Source organism: Semicossyphus pulcher, unplaced genomic scaffold, assembly GCF_022749685.1.
Source record: "Semicossyphus pulcher isolate SPU_LCO1_2020_fin unplaced genomic scaffold, fSemPul1.0.p SCAF_5, whole genome shotgun sequence".
Classification (NCBI taxonomy): domain Eukaryota; kingdom Metazoa; phylum Chordata; class Actinopteri; order Labriformes; family Labridae; genus Semicossyphus; species Semicossyphus pulcher.
Window position 1 is genome coordinate 8,385,686 of NW_027211726.1, and position 24,909 is coordinate 8,410,594.

Genomic DNA, 24,909 nt, shown 5'->3' on the forward strand with positions numbered 1-24,909 from the left:
TACAAGAGGTCGCCAGGAAACCAGTGGGGCTCCCGGAAGTAACGTCCTTCGTTCCAATCAAAAGACAGCGGAGCCCTCCGTCAAACCACAATCACGTTTTGTCTTTTTTTTTTAAGCAAAAATGCGGATTTTATTCTTGTTGGGGCTTTCATATTTTACTGTAAGGCGATGTTTTTTGAAATAGGTTTTCATTTGAACCCCAAATCTAGAATTATATAAGAGAAAAAAGGTGCAGATCCTCACATTTCGTCAACGTGAATAACAGAACAGTTAGCCTTTTACTTTAGAAGTTACTTACATGATCAATTAATTATGACATTTGTTGCATGTAATTCTTTTGGTCTTATCTACTAAATATTTCAGCAGTTTGAACACATTGGGCTCTGGAGATTTGTGATGGACTGATATTAGTTTGAACACATTACCTCAGGCTCTGTTCATAGGCCTATGTGTTTAACTATATGTGAACAACAACAACAAAAAACGTGCTCCCACAGAGGCAGTTTCATGGTGGGCTAATCTTAGCAGAGACGACTGCTTCCCACAGAAACCCTCCAGTCTTTTCCCAGTTTGTGTCTCTGACCCCATCACTTCCTGTGTTTCCTTTTCCACAATTCCCACTACCTTCAGCTTCAACCGTTTCAGCTCTCCCTGCTGAAGACACGTCTGTGTGTAGCAATGAAAGAGCCATTGACCTCAGCTTTACTGTAGATTTTACCAATGCAGAGCCTCCTCAAGTGGATCCAAGCGATGTCCCAGGAGACAGTCTATTTTCTGTTGGCTGGATTTTCCTCCTCCGTCCATGAAAAGGCTGATTATATTACAACTGGAGCGCTTGTGTCCATTTAGAGAGAACAACTCTCAATACTGTCAGAATGAGAGGCTCATGACCTGGTGTGTGCTCATTCTGTGACTAAAGTTTATTCACTGTTGTCTGAGGGCCTAGCCTTCTTTAACCTCCAAAACATATTTAATCATGTTTTACATATTTCATTATTAATGTTTTTCTTTTGTTTTATGAGAATTAACATGATTTAAACTGAAGACGTTTAAATCACCACATCTAAACTAATATATGTAGCTTAAAGCAGCTTCCAGCCACAAATATTCAGTGGTGGATTGTCGCTTAATACGTTTACTCAAGTACTACTCAGGTATAAATCTGAGGTACTTGTACGTTACTTGAGTCTTTTATTTTCATGCCACTTTATACTTATATTCCACTAAAATTCAGTGGGAAATATTTTACTTTTTACGAGGCTTATCAATTATTAGAGCTCATGAAGAGTTTTCAATATGATTGGTTATGATTTAAACTACTCAATGTTAGTTGATTGAGCAAGTAGACCGTTTTGAAAATGTTTTGTAACTTTTCATGCAAAATTGTTTTATGTTTCCAGCTTCTTAAATGTTAGGATTTGCTTTTTTTTGCCCTTAAATCATTTTAATAATGTTGATATTTGGACTGCTGGTTAGACACCACAAAGCTGTGTGAAGGTGTCACTTTGGACTCCAGGTGCGTCACTGTTTGAGATTTTTTACAAACCAAACAATATATTTACTGCGGGGAAAAAAAGTACACTGAACAAAAATATAAACTCAACACTTTTGTTTTTGCTTCCATTTTCATGAGCTGAACTCAAAGATCTAAGACTTTTTCTATGTACACAAAAGGCCATTGTGCTTTGTGATAAAACTGCACATTTTAGAGTGGCCTTTTATTGTGGCCAGCCTAAGGCACACCTGTGCAATAATCATGCTGCCTAATCAGCATCTTGATATGCCACACCTGTGAGGTGGATGGATTATCTCAGAGGAGAAGTGCTCACTGACAGATTTAGACAAATTTGTGAACAATATTTGAGAGAAAAAGGCCTTTTGTGTACATAGAAAAAGTCTTAAATCTTTGAGTTCAGCTCATGAAAAATGGGAGCAAAAACAAGAGTGTTGCGTTTATATTTTTGTTCAGTGTAGATTAATTCATTATTAAATACTTATTAGTTGCAATCCTATTCAAAAAGTGTAAACATTAGCTCCACCTAAACTCAAACAGTCAAATACTGCTGTAACATCAATGCATGAGTACTAATTATCTATTTTTAGTTTATTTTATAGTATAACAGTTACGAGGGACTTTTTCTGCTAATATTCACAATACTTCAAGTACATTCTCCTGACTATAATTTCACATTATAACTTGTAACTGACTGGAGTCAGTGTTGCCAGATCAGGTCGAGTTTTCAGCCCAATTACAACTGAAAACCAGCCCAATTCACAATCTACGTAAAACAATTACCGACGCATAGAAAACAGGCTGTAAGCACTTAAAGCTTCATCAAGTAACCAAAGATTAAATGTTAGATACATATGATATCGCAACCCAAAAAGAGTCTAGTTAGACAACCAAATACACAAATTGGCGAAACCGCAATAAAGTGATCAAATAGTGCCATGAAATATGACACCAACACACCAAAATCCAACTTTGAAAGACTAGAGGGTTATGGAAGAATGTAACTGCCACAGTCAAGCATAAATAAAAATAATATATAAATGAATATGCCATTGAATGCACCAGAAATATTAAAAATAAGGCATTATTTAAGCATTAATTAATTGATAAAATCAGAATCTAACCCTAACCCTTTATTCATAGGATTGAATACAACTCATGTCAATAAAATGGGTAAACAGTGAGTAAGTGGAAACCATGAAATCTTTGTTTCTGACCATAAAATGGCTTGTTTGGTGTTTAAAATCCTGCCAAATGTTGACAGAAGCAGCCCAAAATTCATCTACCAGCCCAACGCTATTTTCCCAGTCCAAGGTAATGAAAAGAAGCCGACTGGGCAGAAACCAGCCCAATCTGGTAACACTGTCTGGTGTTATTGCTTTAATGAAAAGAGCTGGAGTAATAAGATATTAAAACGTGGCCAAATAAAATGTTGTTTATCATCCAAAATGTCTCGTTTCAGCTCGTCGAGCTGGTTGAGTACCGGCTTCTCCAGCATGAAGAATTCTTTGTCATGTGTGTGCGATGTGGAACATGAGAAAAAAACTAATAGTACCACGTCAATCCTTTTATACATATTTTGTTTTAATAAGATCAGAAGAAAAAAAAACGGTTTGATTTTGCAACTATTCCATTTTGTACATAGACTGCAGTGGGGGTTTGTGAGACCCCAAACAATGTGAGTAAATCACAAACCATTGAACACAGTGGGCTGTCTAACATGTCTACAGTCTGTCTCAGAATTCACTCACAGATTTGCCCTGAATCAAAAAAAGAAATAAAAGACAAACGTACTTCAAAGCTCTCGGGAACAGTAAAAAAGTTTTTCAGCTTCAGATTAAACAAACAAAAAAAAAGACAGTTCTGTCGAGTACATGCAGTATGTACAGTCAAAGTGGGACGAAGCAGCACAGTGAGAGTCACACAACTAGTTGTGCTAGTTTGTGTCACCTCTTAAAAATATACACATTCATCTTGTTTTGTCTCAAATGTTCAGGTTTCACTTTGTCGTGTTCAGGGTCTCTTAAACTGTGAGATGAATGTTACTGTTGCATTAAAAAATGAAGTATTTTCAGTATCTATTTTCGCTCTCCAAGATGTTAAGATGACAATAATTTATAATTCTATACATGTATCAGCATGTATTCAATTGGAAGCTTGCCGTTTTGTTATTAAAAATCTAAACAAAAACAAACTTTTTACCGTAATGAAAGATTTTTGTGCCAATTCTTAACAATTTTAAGATGCTTTTTAAATAGAAAACACCCACAACCAATGAGACTATACTGTAGCACACGCACGAAAATGTCTTCACTCTCTAAAGAGAAGTACAGGTGAAGTGGCACTATACGAAAAGCTCAGATAATGTGAGTGACAGACACCGACCGTTCAGGGGTTCAACAGATACTTTCATGTGTGACAATTCGACGACCAGGAGCCGTGAGCCCGCTACTGATTGGTCCCGTGGAGCGAGGTATCAATCAAACTTTTCATGCAGTAACATCGAAGATTTATCGCAGCCCCAAAAACAAATAAGAAAATAAACAATGAAACAGACATCATCTAATGCCTCTCTAAACGGACAAACAGCTCTCGTAGCTTAAACAGATTACATGTGACTGTATTATTATTTTCTAAGGCACAAATTCATTTCTTATTTTCTCGTGCTTTCAGAGAACATTAATGTTTGTTGCCTCGATAAATTCTCCCTTAAAAGTTACAATTATGTCAAAACAAAAGTCACCGTTACATTTAAAAGAACACTTAAGCTGAAACCTCACGTACAAAAGTAAGATAGTGCTGCTCTTCATTTAAGTCAGTTCTTTCTTCACTATGAAAAACTCACTGAACACATTTAAACTCTAAAACATGTGATGACGCAGAGGGGAGATTAAAAACAACATCAACCCCTTCATCATGGCTGGAACCGTTCTGAATGTGAGGCTGACAGAGTGAGTGGTCTACTGCTTCATAGCCGGTCCGTCTCCAGCGCTCTTGGGTTCTTTACGCTCTACTTCCATGTTGTCGTCTCCCAGTCCTCTCTCCTCTCCGCCCTGGAACATGTCGTGGGTCCACTTCGGGCTGCTGCCGCCTCCCTTACGGTAGACGAAGCGTCCCCTGCGGGCCGGGAAGGTGCCTCGGCCTCTTCCGCGGTTATCAACCCAGGTTTTCTCTCCATCTCGATCATCATGCTGGAAGGAGGAGATAGGGAGAGTCGGAGGTGAAGGAGAAGATAAGAAGCCCTTCACACAGCAGGACAATTAATCCAGGTGTTTGTCCCCCCCAAAAAACATTTACTCTGAACCATCTTAGAACTTATTGATATGTAATCACATTTAAGCATTTAGCAGTGTTAGGAGTCAAGGTTACAGCCTTTCTCAGGTTAAAATATTCACCATATTCTCTCCATTACATTGTCAACTACACCAGTGGTTCTCAAAGTGGGGTCCTTATAATTATAAGAAATCTATAATAAATTATAAAATTGTTCTGCATCATTAAAAACTGCATTTCTACAGATGAGGACCATTGGCGCCAATGAAACAAGCACATTGTGTTCATTACTCCCACCCACGTTAGCTCTGGACCAATGGAAACTGACATGATTGTGACACGTCAAGTCAATCTGTCATGAATCACTCAACTCACTCATGTCGCAACAAACCGTTCCTGCGGCTGCTTAGCTTGGCTTATTAGCTAGCTAGCTAGCTGGCGAGCATGGAGAAATATTTGAATCAGTCCACATCTTCAACTGATGCTAAGCACAAACTAGCTAAATTGAGAAAATATGACGACAGGTGTATAGAGTTTGGTTTTATTGAGAACGGTGACGAGAGACCAAAATGCATCGTGTCTTCAGGTGCTAGCAAACAAAGCTATGAAGCCAGCCGAGCTAAAGCGACATCTGATAAGAAAGCACCGGGATATAAGGACAAAACTAAGATTTATTTCTGTTGAAAGAGCGAGGAACACACCCGCCAGAAAACACAGACTGTGAACCTGGCCACAACTTCAGAGAAAGCACAGAAAGCTTCTGATTTGGTGGCTCAACGGATTGCTAAAGCTAAGAAGCCACACACAATTGCACAAGAGCTCGTACTTGCAGCGGCGGTTATGCAGAGTAAAAATGTACAATACAAATAGTTCCAATGGCATCTAAGAGTGCAAATGGTAGCAAGCATATGCTTAATAGGTGTTACGATTATGAGGGGGTTCTTGGTCCCAGGCCCCAAAAGGTTTGAGACCCCCTGAACTACACAGCAGACAATTAAAGCTTTATATTGGCTACAGTTGGTGTCTGATCTTTTGCATGCATGTCATGTAATCCTTGCCGACTGTGTCTGGTCAATCCTCTAAAAGTGCTTGTTTTTCTCACTGACATTTCCACTCTGACACGTCAAAATGCCTCCAGAGGAATTAGTTTTTAAATTTCTATGCATGCCGTTAATTCAATAATGAGAGACTCACCAGGTAATACTTCCTGCTCTTGGGAGTGTATTCAGGGTCCCACTCCTCCTCTGGAGGGCGCACTGGAGGGTTCATATTGGCAGGGTTTCCATTGCTGTTGTTGTTGGGATAATTTCCCCTGTTCCAACCTCTCCCTCTGACTCTGGGGAACTGAAAGCAAAACAACACGTGGAGTTAAACTCAAAGTCATCTAACAAACATGTTTTTCCACAAACCCAGGGAGGATGGGAACGACAGAACAAACACATAAAAGCCATTCTGATGGAATTCAGGCATTTGTTTAGAGATGAAGTTCCACTGTTTGCGCTACGTTACCTTAATAAAAATCAGGTAGTGCATGGAATATGTATGATAGAGTGTCATCATCATTATCATCATCATCCACATTATGTTCCTTAGCATTAGGAGGAAGGAACAGAGCAGAGAAGCGCTGTCTACTGTGATGCCATTAGGACAGAGAATTGCAAGAAGATGAGATGTCAGTACCCCGGGAACAAAGGAAAACAAATACAGCAGAAGAGATGAAGACAGCAGGGAGAACGGGAACTTACAAATCCACGGCCTCGGCCTCTCTCTGGGTTGTGGCCCTCGTAATCCCGAGGGCCTCTGTCCTGGGGCCCACCGTACTCCCGTGGAGGATAACGGGAGTGGCTGTAGCCCTCCTCCGAGTGCTCCATCCCCTCCCCCATGTACTCTTTACCTTTGTAGGGCGGAGGATAAGGGGATGGAGAGGAGGAGGAGGAAGAGGAGGATGGAGAGCGATCCCGCTTCTTCTTTCCCTTCCTGTGAACACAAACATTAAGGGTGGATGTGAGTGTCATGAGAATTTGTTTTACAGCCTGGAATTTTGATGCGGTGTGCTTCAACTTGTTTTTTTGTTCAGGCGTACAATTCTAAAACAGGAAGCCAGTAAATCACCTGCTCTTAGCCTCACATAACTGAACCCTCTCATCTGATGAGACAATGAGGAAAACGCACGTCGAGGCTTTTCTGTTCTGGCTCGGTGTTTTTTAAACTCCAGGCACTCAAAGCGCTCGTGCAAAAACACCAGGGCGCTCCAGGTGTTTAAAAAACATGCACTTGAAGTGCACTGAATTCCCAAAGCCGACAGAAAACACCTGACAAAAGGAACTCACTTCAAAAGAAAGTGTGCTGCATGAACACTGGACTGTATCAACCTCTAGCGGACTTTCAGAGACAGACAGGTGGAGCTTACTTTGACTTCTTGTGGTGCTTCCCAGATTTCTCAGAGGACTTCTCTCTGCTCGGTCCTCGGGAGCCTCCCGGGCTCCTGCCTCCTTCACGCTTGTAGTCCTTTCCTGCAAACCTCTTACGCCTTTCAATATCCAGGCGCAGGTCCATCACGTCGCCTTTGAACTTTTGACTTTGATCCTGCAGAGATACGTGTTCGTTAGCTTGGACAGGAGCTGTTTGAAATATTGATTGATGATATTTTTGAATAAAGTAAGAGAAATGTAAAAATGCTTCACTGATGACAGACACATAGAAAGCTTGAAGCCAATGCACATTGGCACTACAGATAAATGCAGGACATATATAAGCACAGTGTTCCCTCTAGTGGTGAAGCTTAAATGTGAATACATTACTATGATGGGTAATTTGGTACAAATGCAGTAAAACAATATGTGTACGAGTAAACAGCTTTTCACATTTTAATATGACAGTGTTTGTGGAAACCAGCAGCATGCATGTAGCTCATTAGAATAAATTCTATTTCACAGGTTTTGTTTTGTGGCTTGATTTTTATTCTTTTTAGAAAAAATACTTACAAGGTAAAGGCACTGATAAGCGTCCCTTGAGAGGCTTGGACTCAGGATCTTAATTCACTTCCTTTTAGCCTTTGCTTGGGTTCGTACATACCCAATCAATAACCATATCTCATAGGCTGGGGGGGCTTGCTTGGCACTTACAAAACACAATTGGGTTCTTTCTGAATTAGAAATATGCATCCTTTGAAAGAAAAGCACAAAGCTGAACACTGCTGCTTTGGGTCGTCTCATATTTGCTTGTTCCAAATACGTCAAAATTCAAAAGGGCGGGTCACCTTGTAGCTCGACTCCTCCATATCCTCAAACAGGTGAGAGTGCCTCTTAAAGGCACTGGGGGAAACATCGATTCTCCTGAGAGAAGAAGAGAACCTTCATGTCAGCGGGCAGAGATCATAAAGAGACGTCACAAAGTGTTGAATAAATGACTGATCAGATACAAAGATGTGGTGGGTACCTGTGGATTTCTGGGCTCTTCCTTGGCTTCATCATTTCTACCTCTGCAGCTTTTCTTTGGTACATCGCAAAGCGCTCACTTAAAGTCATGTCTGACGAGTGGAAGTGTTGAGCTGCGAATAAAACAACTATTATTACAAATACAGCAACATAACTGAAATATTAAAGCAAATGAACATCCGCTGGGTCTTCTCAACCGTCCAGACGTCTGACGTGTTGGTCTGTAGAGGATCAGCACAGCTCATACGATACCTTTGATGTAGTGCACAATGGAGACTATGTGCTGAGCAAACAGCTCAGACGGGCTGCGACGGAGCTGAGCCGACTGCAGGTGCTGGAAGATGGAGCGAAACTCCGGATCTTTCTTTGTGGGATTGATCAGATCTCGGGGCATGAGGCGATCTTTAGAGAGGGAGGCGCTGAGAGAACAGAAGAGGTGAGACACGAGGATCAAATAAGATATGGCTTTAAATAAATGTATTTATGAAGCATATTGGCCCAAATATAGAGGGCGGGGCATCTATAGCAATCTTATAAACAATACCAATACTTAGTTAAGATGTGCTACATTTAGATGGAAACTTGATGGAAGAAAATGTTGCTAGGCTAGTGAGTTTGTCAGCAGCCTTTGATGTTTATGGAACTAGTTTTTCTGGTTTAATAGATATAAATTTAAGACGAGTGAGAATCTGTCACGTATGTTCTCTGATGTCTGATCTCTGTGTTTGTTGTTTTAAATGCAGACCCGTACAGTAACGTCACTGTGTAGCACGCATACCCCGGCAACTCATCTGAAGAACCGAACTTGAGTTCAAATTCCTCCCTTGATGAAGACAGGTGTCGTGCGGGTGACCCCTCGCGAGGAGGGAAAGCTCCGGGGAACAGCGGCCGCTCCTTCTCTCTGGAAGTCGCGGGAGGGGACGGACTCCTTCTGGCCTTCTCCTTTTCTTTCTTCTCCTTCTTCTTGGCCTTCTCCTCTTTCTTGGAGCTGTGCTTGCGGCTTCTGTACATCTCCTCCTCCATGTGATCTATGGGCTCCGCCTCTTCGGCATCCCTCCGGCTTTTCTCTTTGACCGACGGGTAGGACGTCGAGTAGCTTGGCTCGTCTCCCCACTTCCCAAAAATATCCCGAGCCGTGAGGGTGGGTTTGACCTCCCCCTCCTCCTCCATGTCTGTCTCTTTCAGCCCGTGAGACTTGAGGAACTCCTCTTCTCCAGCATCAAAGAAAGGCATCGTCTTGTCCTCCTTGGAGTCACTGAAAGAAGCGGACGAGATGTTGAAAAGCTCTCCAGACTTGCTTCCTTTCTCCAGTTCTCTGTCTGAGGTGCTCTGCTCCTTTTCACGGCCGTTCTCCTTTTCAGCTGCCTGCTTTTTGTTTTTATTCTCTGCCAAGAACCTGAAAGAAAGAACCAAACTGGGCTTTAGTAGCTGCTACGCCAGGTGCCTGACTGAAATGCTTATTTTAATAACACTGAAATGAAGAATGCAAGAGGGGAAAACAGGACAACTCAAGTACAACATATTCTCACAAAGTGGAATAGAATCATGTAACACACACCAGGGATGGGCATGCTTAAAGCCACATGCTTAAACTGCATTTATGTTAATTATCAGAGTATTTATGTCAATTTTCCTGCTGTTTATAACCTAAAACTTAATAAAAATAGCAGATCTTGTTCATTTCAGAAACCTGCCAACAAGCACAGAGGCTGTTTTATTTCCTTCATTAAAATCATTGTGAAATAAGTCACTCTATATAAAACAAACAGCCCATCCCCAATGCAAACAGTGGACCAGGACTCACATTGCAGTACTTATACTCACGTCACCACCACCGTTTCAAACAACTTCCTCTCAGTGCACAGAAAAGGAACACAGCCGGCTACATTTCAATGCACTTAAAATCGAAGTCTTATGAATTCCTTTTTAACTTCCAAGGATCTTTGAAAAAGGCTAAACATGTTTGAAAGAAAAATAACGTTCATGATTTGTTAGAAAACTTAAAAAGGGAAACGACTTTAATTACATTCAAATGACTGAGAAAGAAAGCGACATACTTTTTGAAGGCGGCAGAGATCACAGTCTTATCTTCAGCTTTGACGTCTTCCTTTGAGAAGAACCCGAAGCCGCCGAAAGAGGCGGTCTGTCCGGACTTTGTGGGGCTCTTTGCAGGAGGGGACACGCTGCCGATAGTTTTCCACAGAGGACCTCCAGCCGCGGGCCCTTTGCTGTTCGGACCAGCAGGTGCATCGTTTTTCTTAGAGTCCGGGCTGGTTTGTTTGGGACTGGTGTCATAGTCAATCCATTTACCTCCAGATGCCTTCTCGATGGCACTGCCGTCTGCTGCCTGCCCTGATTTCTCCGTCTGACTTTCAGCCAGCTTGTTCTTTTTGTCCTTGGAGCCCGGCCTCCCTTTGCTGCTGCGGTGACGTGGCGACGAGGAGCGAGAGCGCGAGGAGTAGCTGGAGCGCCTGGAGCGCCGGGATCTCCCCGAAGAAGAGCGGTCAGAGTAACGGGAGCGGCTCCGGCTGGCTGAGCGCTTTCTAGGAGTGCGTGAGCGCCCCCTCCTGGGGCTGTGCGAGTGGTGGTCCTGGTCGTGGTGGCGATCGTGCCAGCCTCCTCCTCCTCCTCCTCTTTCACCACCTCCTCCTCCTCCACCACCACCACCACCACCACCTCCTCCTCCTCCTCCTCCACCTCCACCCTGCCAATTTGCTTTATAGCCATAGCCTCCTCCTCCTCCTCTGTTCTGGTAATGGCCGCGTTGGTAATAGCCTCGGTTTCTGCCGCGGTAGTGGTAGGGCCTCCGGTAGCCTCGGTTGTAGCCTCTGAAGCCGCCTCTGTTGTTCTGGTAGTCCCTGGTGGGATAGTTTCTGTAGGACGGAGAGTGAGAGCGAGAGCGGGAACGAGACCTAGAACTGGGCGAGAGAGAAGAGAGGAAAAGGGAACATAATGTTAATCAGCATGTGGGGTGTTTTCATTTCAATAAATGTCTGTTAAGTCACTATCTATCTATTGCTGAATGAGGTAACACAATGGTGATTGAGCCGATGGCCCACTGAGGAAAGCCTTTGCATTTGCAGTATTAACGACTGGGCGTCTGCGGCGACAGGTCTTAACTAGAGTCCTATTATTGCCCGGGTTCATATCAAGTCAACAGGGGGCAATGTAAGCTCAGAGGTGACTGAGGTGTACCTCCACTGAGCATATGAAAGTGTTTCAAACTGTTTGACACAGCTGAGGTGACAACTGACGTGACACCTTGAAGACAGCAAACTGACACATCAGCAGCTGGAAAACAGGAAGCTTTACATATGAAAAACAATAATTGTCAGAGCTCCTGTTGTAAACACGACGGTCCTGCTCCAGAGAAATGTAAAGAACGATATGACGAGGTGAGAAATGTGACCTTCACAGACACGATGTGCAAAATACAAACTAATGCGAACACAGAATTGTCTTTTCTCTGCTTACCCCTTGCACCTTTTCATTGGAACAGAGCAGTCCCGGACTATGCTGCAGTAAACACACTAAACTGCCTGTGTCAACTTCAGGTCTGTGTTGCACAAAGGTTGCAGCCAGGACACGACCTGCTCTAATCCACAGAGGGAGGAGGCAGTGAAGGGGGGGACGGAGATGCAGCTACTCCCTTTCTACTTAGACAATCATTGACGTGCAGTGTAGCAAGGCTCTTCAATGACCCCAGTCCACAAACTCACTGTGTGACAGCCACAACCTCTAAGCTAGAAACACAAACACGGAGGCAGTGAGCGTGGAAAGCGCTCCCTTCTTTAAATAAACACAAAACAAAACCATTGGATACACACATCACTACGACACACGTCGCAAAGACAAATGATGACTAACAAGAATGTAGGTGAACTGATGCAAATTTCCCGGAGGCTGTCGACCTCTCTCCCACACAGGAAAAACATTTATGCAAATTAAGAACAAACCTAGAATGAGATGAGCCTGTAGAAGGAAAAACAACGACAAACTTACTGCAGCTAAATTTAAATTAACTGAAGGAAAACCTGGATGTGGATGACTTTATCCTGATATGAACAAACCATCTGGTAACTCAAATATAAACAATTCCAATCCCTAATCCTGGTACTTAAAAAAGTACTCCTCTGATTAAGAAGCACTGTGGGAGTCATGATTGTTAAAACTGATGCAGTGCAACCAGAGAAAAGGTCTTCTGCTTCTGACTGCAAGACCTAATTTGGAGGCACTTATTGGAGCTTTGATGTCAAGATTATAAAATATTATATTAGATTAAATTGTGATATTCAGGGAAGCCGTACAGCCCTCCACAGAGGTGTAACGGCTGCCACAAACAACAAAATGTCGGTAAACAAACATGCAAATGAAACATGAGCTGACAATTTCATTGATGCTTTGCGGCGCACTTCGACAGAGTCGAACCAATATTCTAACACTGATGTACTCAGCTGATTTGTGTGTCTTTGGTATCAATTTGTAATAAACAAATAGGAGGTTAAAGGAGAGATTAAACAGCCACCGATGTAGCAAAGGAAAGTCCCTGGGATAAAATAGTATCACTCCTCAATTTTATACCACTTTAATGTTTATCTTTAAACGTCATCATTAGTCAAACTTAAAGTAATATGACAAGAACAACTAACAGCTGGATTATTAACTTAACTTATTAACTAATCTCTATTTATAGATTCTGCATAAAAATGTAAACTCTCCGTGTGGAGAGCAAAAGCTGGCGGAACGTAATCCGCCGTAATGACATCCCGGCTCCCATCAGCGTCATCTGACAACTATTTAGCTATTAATCTCTATAAACAGACATCTGCATGCTAACAGCTAACAATCCGTTCTAGATCAAAAATTCAACTTGAGCTAAATTCCCTGATGCTGTCACGAACGCCGTTTAGCGTTCAGATGTCCCGACTTCGAATGCATCAGGAATTATCAATCCGACCTCAACAAACGAGCATTATAAAAGTAGTTTTCTTCTCCTCTCGAGGACAGACCTGACAAAGCTTCATTTTTACTTTTTACAAATCAGCATCATGATATTAAAATTTCGGCAAAGGTAAGACCCGTTAATTAAAGTCAATCACAAGAAAAGACGGGTTCTTTTCTGTAAACAATGCAGCACGCGGAAAAGGAAGTCATTTATTGCTAACCAGCTTCATGCCCCGGCGTTTTCCCAGGTGTACCCAGAGGCTATATCGTCGTCAGACCATAGCCGATGGGATCCGAGATTGTACTCTGAACTGTTTAGTGAGCTTCAGAAACTCTGTGGTCTAATTTGTCTACACCTCTTTGTTGGAGCTCAATCACTGCAAAAAAAAACCCTGCTGAACACATTGTATTCACCAGGTATGCAAAAACTCTAAGTGTAGGTTAGTGTCAGAAACAGAATAAAACACTGCATTTACCTATAGCGACGTTTTCTGGATCTTGAGCGGGAGCGGCTTCTAGAGTGGGATCTGGAGTAAGATCTGGATCTGGATCTTGATCTGGAGCGGGACCGAGCAGGAGAACCTGGCGCCTTTGACATCTTTGCACTTAAGCCAGAATAATTATTATTTCCCTAAAAAAAAAGACATGAAATCAGGTTAGTTTTACGTGGAACACAAAGGTACTGTTAACGCAAATGTTTTGCTTGCACACACTATTTACTCACTCTGTCATCACAGCAGGAACGAATAAATACCACAGGTCATATTGAGCAATTACGCTCTTCACCAGAGAACATCAACATTCAGTTCAAACAAACCCTCCATATTAATCAGCATTGTAGAGCGACGTGTTTCCGGACCTGCTGACAGGCTGGAACTGGACAGCATACATGACACCTTGTAGCCTGTGATCAAGTTCTCTGCACCTATCTGCTTTCAAAGCTGCAATCAACAGCCCCACATGACCTTGAAGTGTCAGAGAAGTATAAATCAGAACCGATAAGGTCGCTCTAAAGCTCGAGCAAACAGCTGGAGCAGAATGCAAACATGTGCACCTGAGCTGGCGGCAATGTGAAATTTGACATGTATTCGGCGTGTATTTTGATTTTATAGTTTGACTCACGTCCCATCTGTTAACATGGAGGAGGCGGTCTTTATGACCTATACTGTAGCCAGTCAGCAGGGGGCGCTCGAAATATTTTGGCTTCACTTTCAGGGAGCTGTCATGTTGCCCTTCTTTTTATACAGTCTATGACAGGAGTGCCCAAACCTGCTCCTGGAGAGCTACCTTCCTGCATGTTTTAGGTTTCTCCGCACTGTAACACACCTGATTCGAATGTTTCGCTCGTTACCAATCCCCTGAGACGCTTCAGTTGGTTGATAACGAGCAGATCATTCAAATCAGGTGTGTTAGAGTGCGGAGAAACATGCAGGAAGGTAGCCCTCCAGGAGCAGGGTTGGCCACCCCTGGTCTATGGGATACACAATCAGCTCTTTGGGAAAAACTGTATCCTGCTTTGTTAGTTTCTGAAGGCCATTGTGACGAGATATCAGTGTTGCTATGAAATTCAGTCGTATACAGTCCTTCCTTCGCACCCCTGTGTCTCAGCGCTCAAGGCAAGGACATAAAACAACAACATCAATGGTAATTTTCTAGCATGTGAGCTTTGTTGTAGCTCTCACATTTCTTATCATCTCTCTACTATTGCTATCTTTATAAAGGTATAAAATGATGCTGTTGAGATGCTGTTGTAAATTACAGAAATAGGAAGTCACAACAAAAACAATCACAGCCATGCTTATGAACTGCCTGACAAGTACATGTGTTAAAAGAAAATCCTAATACTTAAAGACTTTAAGGATTTAAAGGAGGCCAAAAGTGATCAAATACCAAACCTACACGCACTCAAGAGACCCGACCAGAAAAAGCACAGGCTTCGGGTGATAACTACGACTATCACCAACACTGACTGAAAATGACAATCTCATCTTTCATTTCGCAACATGGAGATGAGAGTCTCTTTACAAAGCAGCAGCAGCCATGGAGGAGGTGGTGTTCCTTTAGTGCAGTCAGGCAAGGAGAAAGCTTTTACTACTACAGGGACTTCGTAATGTTGAAGAGGCAGCGTCCCCGGTGCTGATGACGTCAATCTGCTATTCTTCTAGAAAAGGCTTAGCCTGAAGCGCTTGCATTTTATTCAATATTTCCTTTCACAACCTAGAGCTTAAAGAGGTTTTAACCTAAATGTTGCGAAATGCCTGTTTCCTGTCATGTCTGAAGGGACACCAGTTTCTATGTGGCAGACAATGGTTGCTACGTCTCTGTAAAGGTTCCCCCGTCTGCTCAAATTTAAAGAAAGCAGTAAAGCGGCTTTTTTAGACCACGTAGGCTAATTTGGAGGACAAAAGACCCTCATTGCTCTTTTGATGAGCGTCAAACTTTCAGTACACGTAATCGAGGTAACCAATACCTCTTTGAATGCCTTGGTACCCTTTTGTTTGACAGGTAACTTGATCCTCACCAAGCAGGTTTAACTGGGTGGGTTTACTAGGTGCAAAGTAAGCTTACAGTACAGACTACAGAGCCCTTTTACTAACCTTTATGGTTAACAATTAGGTATTTTAGAGAGTTTGTATTCATAGTATTATCCCTGATTCTGCTCTGCTCGGGAAAAAGCCCTGCAGTCTTCATGTATGCCCTGAATGATAATCACAAAGAGGTGCTTCGGTGAGTTGACTTACACCACAATTATCTACCGTATGCTGGGCAAAGCCCAGCACTCGTTCAAGCATCAAAACAGGACGTGAAACTAGACATGAATAGTTTCAAGACTCTCCTCTTCATCACTGCTCGCTGCCTCTGACAGCATAGTAGCATTCTGCACAGCCACATGCCCTATAAACATTCACATTCAGTACAATGTAAATATGTCAATGCAAACTTGCCTCTACTCACATCTGTTACATACCAATGTTTGCTATGATGCAGCTTGATGTAGAACTGGTTCCAGTATAATGATCTAAGAAGGAGCTAGGCTGGTTGTGTGGGTTGATGAAACGAAAATAAAGAACCAATCAGCCAAAGACACATATATTATAATCACAAAGGCAAATGTTTGTGTGTGAAATTTGCAAACGCGAAAGGTCCTTGAGAGCAGCCAATAAGTCGGTTAGAGAAGCCCCAGTCAAAAGAAAATCAGGTCTACTTTCAGTCATTTCATCACAGTGCAGTTCCCTAAAGTTCATGCCAAGCTCTTGAAAGTACGATTTTATTTTATGATTTCAACTTTGATCCCCGTCTTTTATAATATAAAATGCATATGCAGAACTATAATATCAGATAGCTGTTTAATATAACCAAAGCACATGTACTAACCTAGTCTATATTTAAAGCCAAAATGTCCACCTGGAAAAATGCAGAGCCATACATGTCAGGGGGGGAAAGCGTTTCACCCACTTAAGTCCCACTGTGTTTCATGTTCACATCGGCCTTATTAATACAGTTAATGATATCCACTCAGGCTTTGTGCAAAGAGTGCAAACATAATGTGGTGCAGAGATCAGGTGCCACCGAATTACACGTTAAGAGCATATAAATGGAAATAAATCTAAACACAGACAAAATAATGTCAAACATCTTTGGTTAGTTTTCTTTACGTGCAGCTTTGGGGACACACAACACCACAGTCGGTCCAAAAGTCCAATAAAACTGACTGAAGCTATCGATAATGCTGCTGAATCCACTAACGTGTGCGACATGCTTAACGCTGTTACTTAATCTTTAACTGTTAGCAAAGCAGAAGCTAACTTCTATCAGCGTCTGGGCATAGAAATGTTAGAAAGTTGCAGTTACCTTTTCCCCCTTTTTCACAATCCTGGACGAGGTTCGGTTCTAGGAATAAATGATCGCAGAAGTAGAGCAACCTTTGAGGCCAAGCTGCCTGATCGTCTGGTCCCTCCTTCCTGGTTTTACTGTACGGACCGAGCGCAAACGGATGTTAGCCCTCTAGTTAGCCTGTTAGCAGTTACTAACACAGTTAGCAACAGTTACGGACGCACTGCGCCGTTAGAAGAGGCTGTGGGTTTTGTGTACTGTGTCATTCCCCGTTAGATATTTCTAGGAATGCATCAATGTGTCTGCCAACTTTTTGAATTAAATGGTTTCAAGGCATCGAAATTTAACGGTAGCTAACGATCGACAGACGCTATTAGCTAAAGATGCTAGCTATACTCGAGGCGTTTGCTACGCTCAAATCCCGCGAGACTTTGAAAAAGAAAGAATCAGATTTCTTGAGAGAGGGCTCATTATGTGGTCCTGTGTGCTATCTCTTCTTGCTTTATCAGCTGTGGCACAGGCACGTAGTTGAATAAATCTGCCTGGTGGGATGGAAAAACTCAAGAGAGGTACAAATCAAGACATAACAACCTAAATGTTAAATTCCTGTGTTTATATAGCTGATCGGATCGGATTCAGATTCTGATGATAGAAAGTCAAAAAACTGTCAAAACTAGGCATGGCACAATGGACTCGCAACTTCAATCTGAGTACTCTAATATTGGTCATACAACAGTTAGTTCTGTTTCGTAATTTGATTGGACAAGAGGCATTCCATGAGTGTGATACAGAGTACAACAGTACTGGGACTTTTAATAAAGCAATATCACACGAGAGGGAGTGCTGTTGTACTGAATATCAGCACGGCTGTGATTCAATTGTCACAACTGTGCTGATATTTATCCCAACAGCACTCTCTCTTGTGTTATATTGTTCACGTATTAGCAGTTCAAGAGTTATTTTTATGATTATATTCCAACCTGCGCTGTAATGATTAGGCGAGTGAGAGATTATTTTGTGAACAATTAATAAATCATGTTTAAAACAGCATAAACGTTATCTTATGACACACTAATTCTACAGAAAAATGTATAAAGTAGGATCCTTAATTAGTGTAAGATCTGCAGTTATATTTCTAGCTATAAGCTTTTTATTTCCAGACCTCATCTAATAAAGTATGACCCAGCTTAAGGTCCTTATCTTGTGACTGGTATTGGGTATTAAAGGCACGTAGTCTCATATTTCCAAAAAAAGAGAATTCAGAGAATTAACAAATTCCTGCTGCACTGAATGACATCTATTGTTGAGGTTTGTGCTTGCTTCTCATGTGACAAAATGTAATTTTCTGAGACTTGCCTCAGTTTTTCCTCATCAATCTAGGAAAGAATTGTGCATAATACACTTGCTTTTAATAATGATATGCACAAAACTATATTCATACTTTCTTTAAATCTTATCATTTCCCAGCTTTATAAATCTTGTTTATTCTGTGATGGAAGATGCTCACACTCCCCCCCCAAACACACAGCTGTCTTTCAGCTTGACGCCGGTATCAGTGGGGCTTATGCTGCTCACAGTCCTGTGCACTATTTTTATCAGACTAAAAGCCTCATAACGCCTCCTATCGCAGAGACAGATTCCACTCTGAACACCACTCAGGACACCACTGGGACACAGCCAAACAAAAACACACTCAGTTACTAAAGTTATATTCTGTGTCATCACGCCGACATGTTTTCTGTTGCAGCAGTGAAGGAGTAACAGATCTGTCACAAAGACTTCTTTTATATCGGGGTTACAAGAATCTGCAGCCTGAGAGGAGATGAATGGCTCATCAGTGTCTTTTCAAATTAAAGGAATGCGTAAGAATTTTGGGGAGACTTTCTGAGACAAAATACAGGAAGCAAGCGTCTCACACTAACGGAGTTACTGTCTGCAGAATGCATCGTCTTGTGTCACTGTGCACCACCTGTTCACCTCAGAGACCCTTTAAATCCCACATGGTGACGAGACAAACAGTCTTCAACAACAAGACTGGAGCGCAAGCTTAATTTTTCTCTCTAATACATTAAATTCATTGTATTATTGCATTATTATTTTTAGTTTTTATACAGAAAATACAGCTAAAGTGATGGCATGACTTGAATTGAACTATTGAGCTGTTTGATATAATTTCCCAACTTGGATTAAGCATCAGATTTTAACTACAGGTTCTCTGTCCTAGACCTAAAAATGTCCTATGTCCTCTGTCTTCTGTAATTTGTGGAGGTTTGGACATTGCTAATGTTTCTGCTGAGCTGCTGGCTTTTTAAACTGTTGCACAAAGGGGGAGGGCGGGGGGGAGAGGGACTGGTTTCTCTGTGTTGCAGTTTCGGGTGTTTTTTTTTGGGGGGGGGGTGTCCAAGTGAACGGGTCCAACACACCCTTCTGAAGAAATGACGCCCTTGCAAACAAATCTGCCAGACTATGTTAGTGTGCACGAGCAGCAAAACAAATGAAAACATGTAGTGGAAATAAAACATGTTTATGTAGTCCAGTAATACTTCCTTCTTTGAGGCAACAGAACAATGCAACTGTCTCCCCCACAGTCATTGATATGCATGATTACAGTGTATCTCCGACTGCAGTACTCAGCGTCAGTACGGAATCCCAACAGAAATGCAACTAAATTAGGATTAAAGTGAACATAAATAATGCAAACATAATTAAATACATATTACAGTGGTAGCGCTGTTGCCTCACAGCTAAAAGATTCCTGGTTTGAATCCCGGTTCAGCCAGCTGGGGGCCTTTCTATGTAGGAATTTGCATGTTCTCCATGTGTATGTGTGGGTGTGAATGGTTGTCTATCTCTGTGCAAATTAAATTAAACTGGAAGTATTTCATCCCAGAAGAAAGGAAGACCTTCTGTACGTTTTTGATGATACATGTTTTTACAAAGAGCTCCGACAATCATCCATCCAAAAACCGAAAATCTATTCGTCACATCAGCTCAGTTCAGCTGTTTTTCTGAGCCTTAAACCGACTTCCTGCTCTTCACTCTGCACGATAACAACATGACATCCTGCCCACAGCCTGCATAAAAGACCTGGCTTGAATTTTAACAACTGTACGGCACGCAGCGATCAAGTCACCCCTCGTTGACCTTCCACTAAGATATGCAATTACTCTCCTTTTCCTTTGCAGCACAGGTGTTGGACGCTTGGACGTGCCAGAGTTAAATTTAACCTCCTGACAAATCTCCCCTCTGGGCCACAATGTGAGAGCAAACATGGCCGCTCGTCTGTCACTCGCCGATATGAGCTGTTAAACGGTCGCACAGGGGAGGTTTGAATTCCAAGGGCCAAAGGACGACTTTGGCTCGGTGAGGTCGGGAGATTCAAGTGAAATAAAGTCAGCGGGATTAAAGAGGTTGAAGCAGATGAAACGTGAAACCTGTGGAGCTTTTGTGTCATCATTCAGAATAGAGCATGCACATATAAGGTCACTGGGGTCAGCATGGCAAAAGTAGGCTAGAACTCAAGAACACAGAGAAGGTCCAAAATGTGATATTTTATTTAGAAATATGGTTTTATTTTGAAAAGTTTCAAATCACAAAAACCTTACTGCTGTGTTCGAGAGTCTCTCTCTTTAAATCCTGATTATCTTTTATTTATTTTTTGTTTCTTCTTTAAGAAATACATCAAACTTTTTCTCTCTTGAAGTTAAAATGTGTAAAAAGAATTGAATTTGGACCACCAAAAAAAACTTAAAACTTTTGTCTTTTTATTCTTCCTTAGTTTAACTTGTCTTCTTTCTATTCTTTCTTTACTCTCTCTCTTGCATATTTAATTACGGAAGCCCAAAGCGGAAATGCATCCAAACATTTTATTTACTCTGTTTTCCTGTGATAACGAGTTATTTCCGGTCGTTTCCTCGAGATCTCGACTTATTTATCGCGTTATCTCGAGATAACGGCGCTGCCCCACGGTAACGTCAGATAATCATAACTCTGCAAAGTTGCAAAAGCACAAAACAAACAGAAACAGGCTTAACCTACCTCATCAGTGTGGGCAATGGCAGCATGGCATGTCTGTAAAATCACAGTGACCGACCTGTTGTTTTGTTTTCTAGATCGTAGGAAAATTATCCCGTTATCACGAGAAGTCGAGCTCTCGAGAAAACAACCAGAAATCACTCTTTATCACGCGAAAACAGAGTAAATAAAATGTCTAGCATGTCCGCTAAGGGCTTCCGTAGCTCTGTTTTCTAGAGCGCCAGAAAATGATCCTGTTATCTCGAGATAACGAGAAAAATAAGTCGAGATCTCGAGAAAACAACCAGAAATTACTTGTTCTTATGAAAAAACTGAGTAAATAAAATGCATGTCCTCTTGGGGCTTCCGTAGTTAATTCAATATTCAATGCATTTATTTTATTTCATTAATCCTCTATTTAATGAGGAAGGTGTCATCGAGGTACAACATCTCTCCTGCCTGGGAATCCTTGTTTCGATAGCGACAAAATACATATTAACAGAGGTTGAACGCCACAGAGCAATTTACCGTCACAAAAGCACACAGAGATGCACCACAAACCCAACAAACACAAAGCGACCAGAAGCTTAAAATAATCATAGCAAAGAGTGTGAAGTGTGAAAACCACTGAAACTGTTCTGTGAATGTGGATTTCAAATATAAAATAAATACGGTCACAAATAACTGAGACGTCCGAGTATAGAGAAACCAGCAGAGCTCTGAGGTATTGTTAAGACATGAAAGCAAAGCAGCACAACAGATACAAAGCATATAAATAAGTCAAAGTAAAAGTCTCACCTTGCGGTTTGAGAGTGGCTGAAACAGAGCAGAGCCAGACGTCTCGGCCTCCTCGTTTATAGAACCGTGTGAAGAAGGAACCACAGAGACGGCGTTAAGAACCTGCAACAAACAAACTGTCTGACAACCACTCGGTGAAATCACATCTCAAGTATAAATAGGTCAGCCTCCTTTTCAGTGATGCTGCCTGAAGGGAGGTGATGATCTGTAACGCACAGTATGTAGGAAGCCTTATTCTGAAAGGTAAATATAGACTTTGTGTTTGTACGTAGAGATCTCATTTATCCATGATTGTCATCTCATTTTATTCAAGGACGGGCAGGCTGAGTCCCTGAGTAACTGGAGACATGTCTGACATATGTTTTGTGTTTTGTATCCTGTTGTGTTTGGCTGAAGTACAGATCGGCCTCGGCCCATTCACAGAGACACTGAAGCCCCTTATTCAACAGGCTCTTATCTCTGGCTCCACATTGATTGGGCAATAAAGCAAATGGGTGAATGTGGGAGCAGAGATAGCAGCCTGAGTAAAGCTTAACGTCCGGGTATATATGAGCACACATTGTAGCACACAGTCATAAAGTGGAGATGCAAATACGATATGTCCAGGAACAGATACAGGAAAGACAATTTGCATCGGTTGAACACAATTCAAACACTGGTCAACCCTCTATTTAAATAATCATCCTTAACTTACCGAAGGTGACAAACTGAAGGGAAAACATTAACTGTTTAAATACTGTGTTGGTGCAAGAACAGCTTCAAAGTGTTGTTTCTGAAACTCTCTGGAGCTCTATCGGGGAGGAGGAACACCATTCTGTAAAGATATTCTCTCATTTGTTGATTTGAGAGCTTCTCCAACAGGCTCACCAAAGCCTGAAGCATAAGTCCAATGGGAACCATGTGTGGCACTAACAGAAAAGTCTAGGATCACTGAAGTCATCAAATTGCATCATCTGGGGACCATGGCAGTCCATATGAGGGAGTTTGGCTGATCGATTTAATAGATGTTTTGAAATTTTCATTGGGTAAGTGAAAGGTTTGACCTGCTGGTGTGGTTAGAAGAATCACCAAATTCAGTAGGATTCAACCTCTGGGAACCATGTATCTCTGCACCAAGTTTCATGGCACAAGTCACAAAATAACCTAACAAATTAAGACCCACCCTCTGGGGACCATGACAGTCCGTACAAAGGAGTTTGGCTGATCGATTTGACAGTTTCGAAAATTTCTTTGGATAAGTGAAAGGTGTGATCTGCTGGTGGTGTTGGAAGAAAGTCAAACTATCACCAACATCTATATGATTCATCCTCTGGGGACTACGAAACTCTGTGTTAAGCTTCCTGACAATCCATCCAAAAGTTGATGAAACATGTCGCTTCAAATCACAAATTGCAATTGCTCATGTTGGCACTAGATGAAAAGTCATAAGATGACCATCCAATCCGTTACCAACACATTGAGATATATCCTCTGGGGACCATGAATGTCAGTACAACATTCCTCCAAATACATATGATAGCTGTCTTTAAAAATCATCGGATAAGTCAAAGGTTTGACCTGCAGGTGGGGTTACAATCAGTAGGATTCAACCTCTGTGAACCATGAATCTCTGCACCAAGTTTCATGGCACAAGTCACAAAATAACCTAACACATTAAGACCAATCCTCTGGGGACCATGAATGTCTGCAAAATGTATTCTTAACACATGTTTGGACAATTTCATTAGATAAGAAAAAAAAACAGATCTGCTGGTGCGGCAAGATAAAAGTCAGAGGATCAACAATGTCTTTAGGATTTATCCTCTGGAAACCATGAATCTCTGTTCAAAGTGTCCTGGCAATCCATCCAAAAGTTGATGAAACATGTCCATTAAAAATGTCAACTCTATAGTGTCACTAGATAAAAAGTTTACCTCACACGTTAAGGTTTATCTGCTGGGGAGCATGAAAATCTGACACAAATTTCATGGCAATATGGCCGACTGATGGACAAACGTTCCAATTAAAAAGAAGAGAAACAACAATCTAACATATTGTGTACTGTACCATTGTGTTGCACCTGTCTCATGCAGGTGAAACCGTCGTATTGTTACAATGTAAACATCAGACAAACATTAGAACATAACAGAACCATGGATTTTAGTGTAGCTCTCCTCAGACAGTGAAGTAAAAGGGGCCTTGTTATTAATAGACTGTGTGTACGCAGCGCTGCATTGTGCGCTGAGTAAGCTCTCTAGTTACTAAGTCATCGTCCAAACCAAAGCAAACAGAAACAGACAACATGTCCTCCCCGCCGGGTTTCTTCCCAGAATCACGTCTCTGCTCCAAATGGCAGCGTGGCCACAGTGAAACAAGGTCCAGTGTATTTAGTGAGACATCTGATATGTTATCGACCCTGTGACAAACTGAGCGGCAGCTGCAGCAGGGAGAGGTCTGTGTGAGGACACAGTTACCTGGAGCTGGCAGGGGAAACAAGAAATGACCACAAGGGTTTCTGGTGTTTGATTGCTAGAGAGCATCAGAGCAAAGGGACAGCAGGTCTTTGATCGTTTGGCTGGACAACACCTCAGGGCTGTCTGAGGTCAGGTCTCTGCTCCGTGTCACAAAAAAGCCAAACAAACACAAGCTGCTGCTGAAAACAGAGACGCCCTGTTGACATCTTTATTCTGTCATACATAAAAACCTGTTTCCCATGAGACGTAACCAAACTGTTACATTACAAAAACTGTTTGTGGGCGCTGATTTAGCTCTGCGGTTAAGTTGCGCAACCCATGTACATAAGTTCAGACCTGGATACAGCAGCAGCCCTGGGTGGGACTACCACCCTCAGCCCTTCTCTCTTCCCCTGTTTCCAACACTGTCCTCTCTCTAAGTAAAGCTACATAAGGCAAAATAAAGTATTTGTTTTGAGTCAATGAGTTTGAAATACAGCAAGAGGCATGGAGTGTAAATTGAAGAGATGAAGTGTAAAGACATGAGGGGGAAATGTGTGATCCAGAGTTTTTGGAGCTTGAACCATAGCGGTGTTAAAAGTCAGGATATCTCGGCCTCCGCTGTTCAAAGTTTTATGATTCTCTTTTAAATCTGTCTCATGAA

General features: G+C 41.9%; 1 protein-coding gene across 2 annotated transcripts; it reads right to left on the minus strand.

Annotated features, from left to right (window-relative positions):
- Positions 1-3,076: 3,076 nt before the first annotated feature.
- On the minus strand, positions 3,077-21,928 carry thrap3b (thyroid hormone receptor associated protein 3b). 2 transcript variants are annotated; one of them, XM_069681231.1, is made up of 11 exons: positions 21,814-21,928; positions 13,644-13,798; positions 10,281-11,141; positions 9,002-9,619; positions 8,476-8,642; positions 8,225-8,336; positions 8,046-8,121; positions 7,197-7,372; positions 6,532-6,763; positions 5,981-6,130; positions 3,077-4,704 (listed from the first exon to the last, which is right to left on the minus strand). In XM_069681231.1, the coding sequence occupies exons 2-11, from the start codon at positions 13,763-13,765 to the stop codon at positions 4,474-4,476; spliced, it is 2,745 nt and encodes a 914-aa protein (XP_069537332.1). In that variant the 5' UTR covers positions 13,766-13,798; positions 21,814-21,928; the 3' UTR covers positions 3,077-4,473. The 2 variants fall into 2 exon arrangements, with proteins under 2 accessions (XP_069537332.1, XP_069537331.1); XM_069681230.1 differs by lacking the exon at positions 21,814-21,928 and adding an exon at positions 17,020-17,360.
- Between the last annotated feature and the right edge of the window lie 2,981 nt (positions 21,929-24,909).

Bases quoted from the DNA above. Each gene is read 5' to 3' on its own strand.
- thrap3b (XM_069681231.1), bottom strand. From the start codon at position 13,765: ATGTCAAAGGCGCCAGGTTCTCCTGCTCGGTCCCGCTCCAGATCAAGA. The intron at 8,643-9,001 runs GTATGCGTGCTA...CTGTTCTCTCAG, and splicing joins TCTTCAGATGAGTTGCCGGG to CGCCTCCCTCTCTAAAGATC. The intron at 8,337-8,475 runs GTATCGTATGAG...TTTTATTCGCAG, and splicing joins CATTGTGCACTACATCAAAG to CTCAACACTTCCACTCGTCA.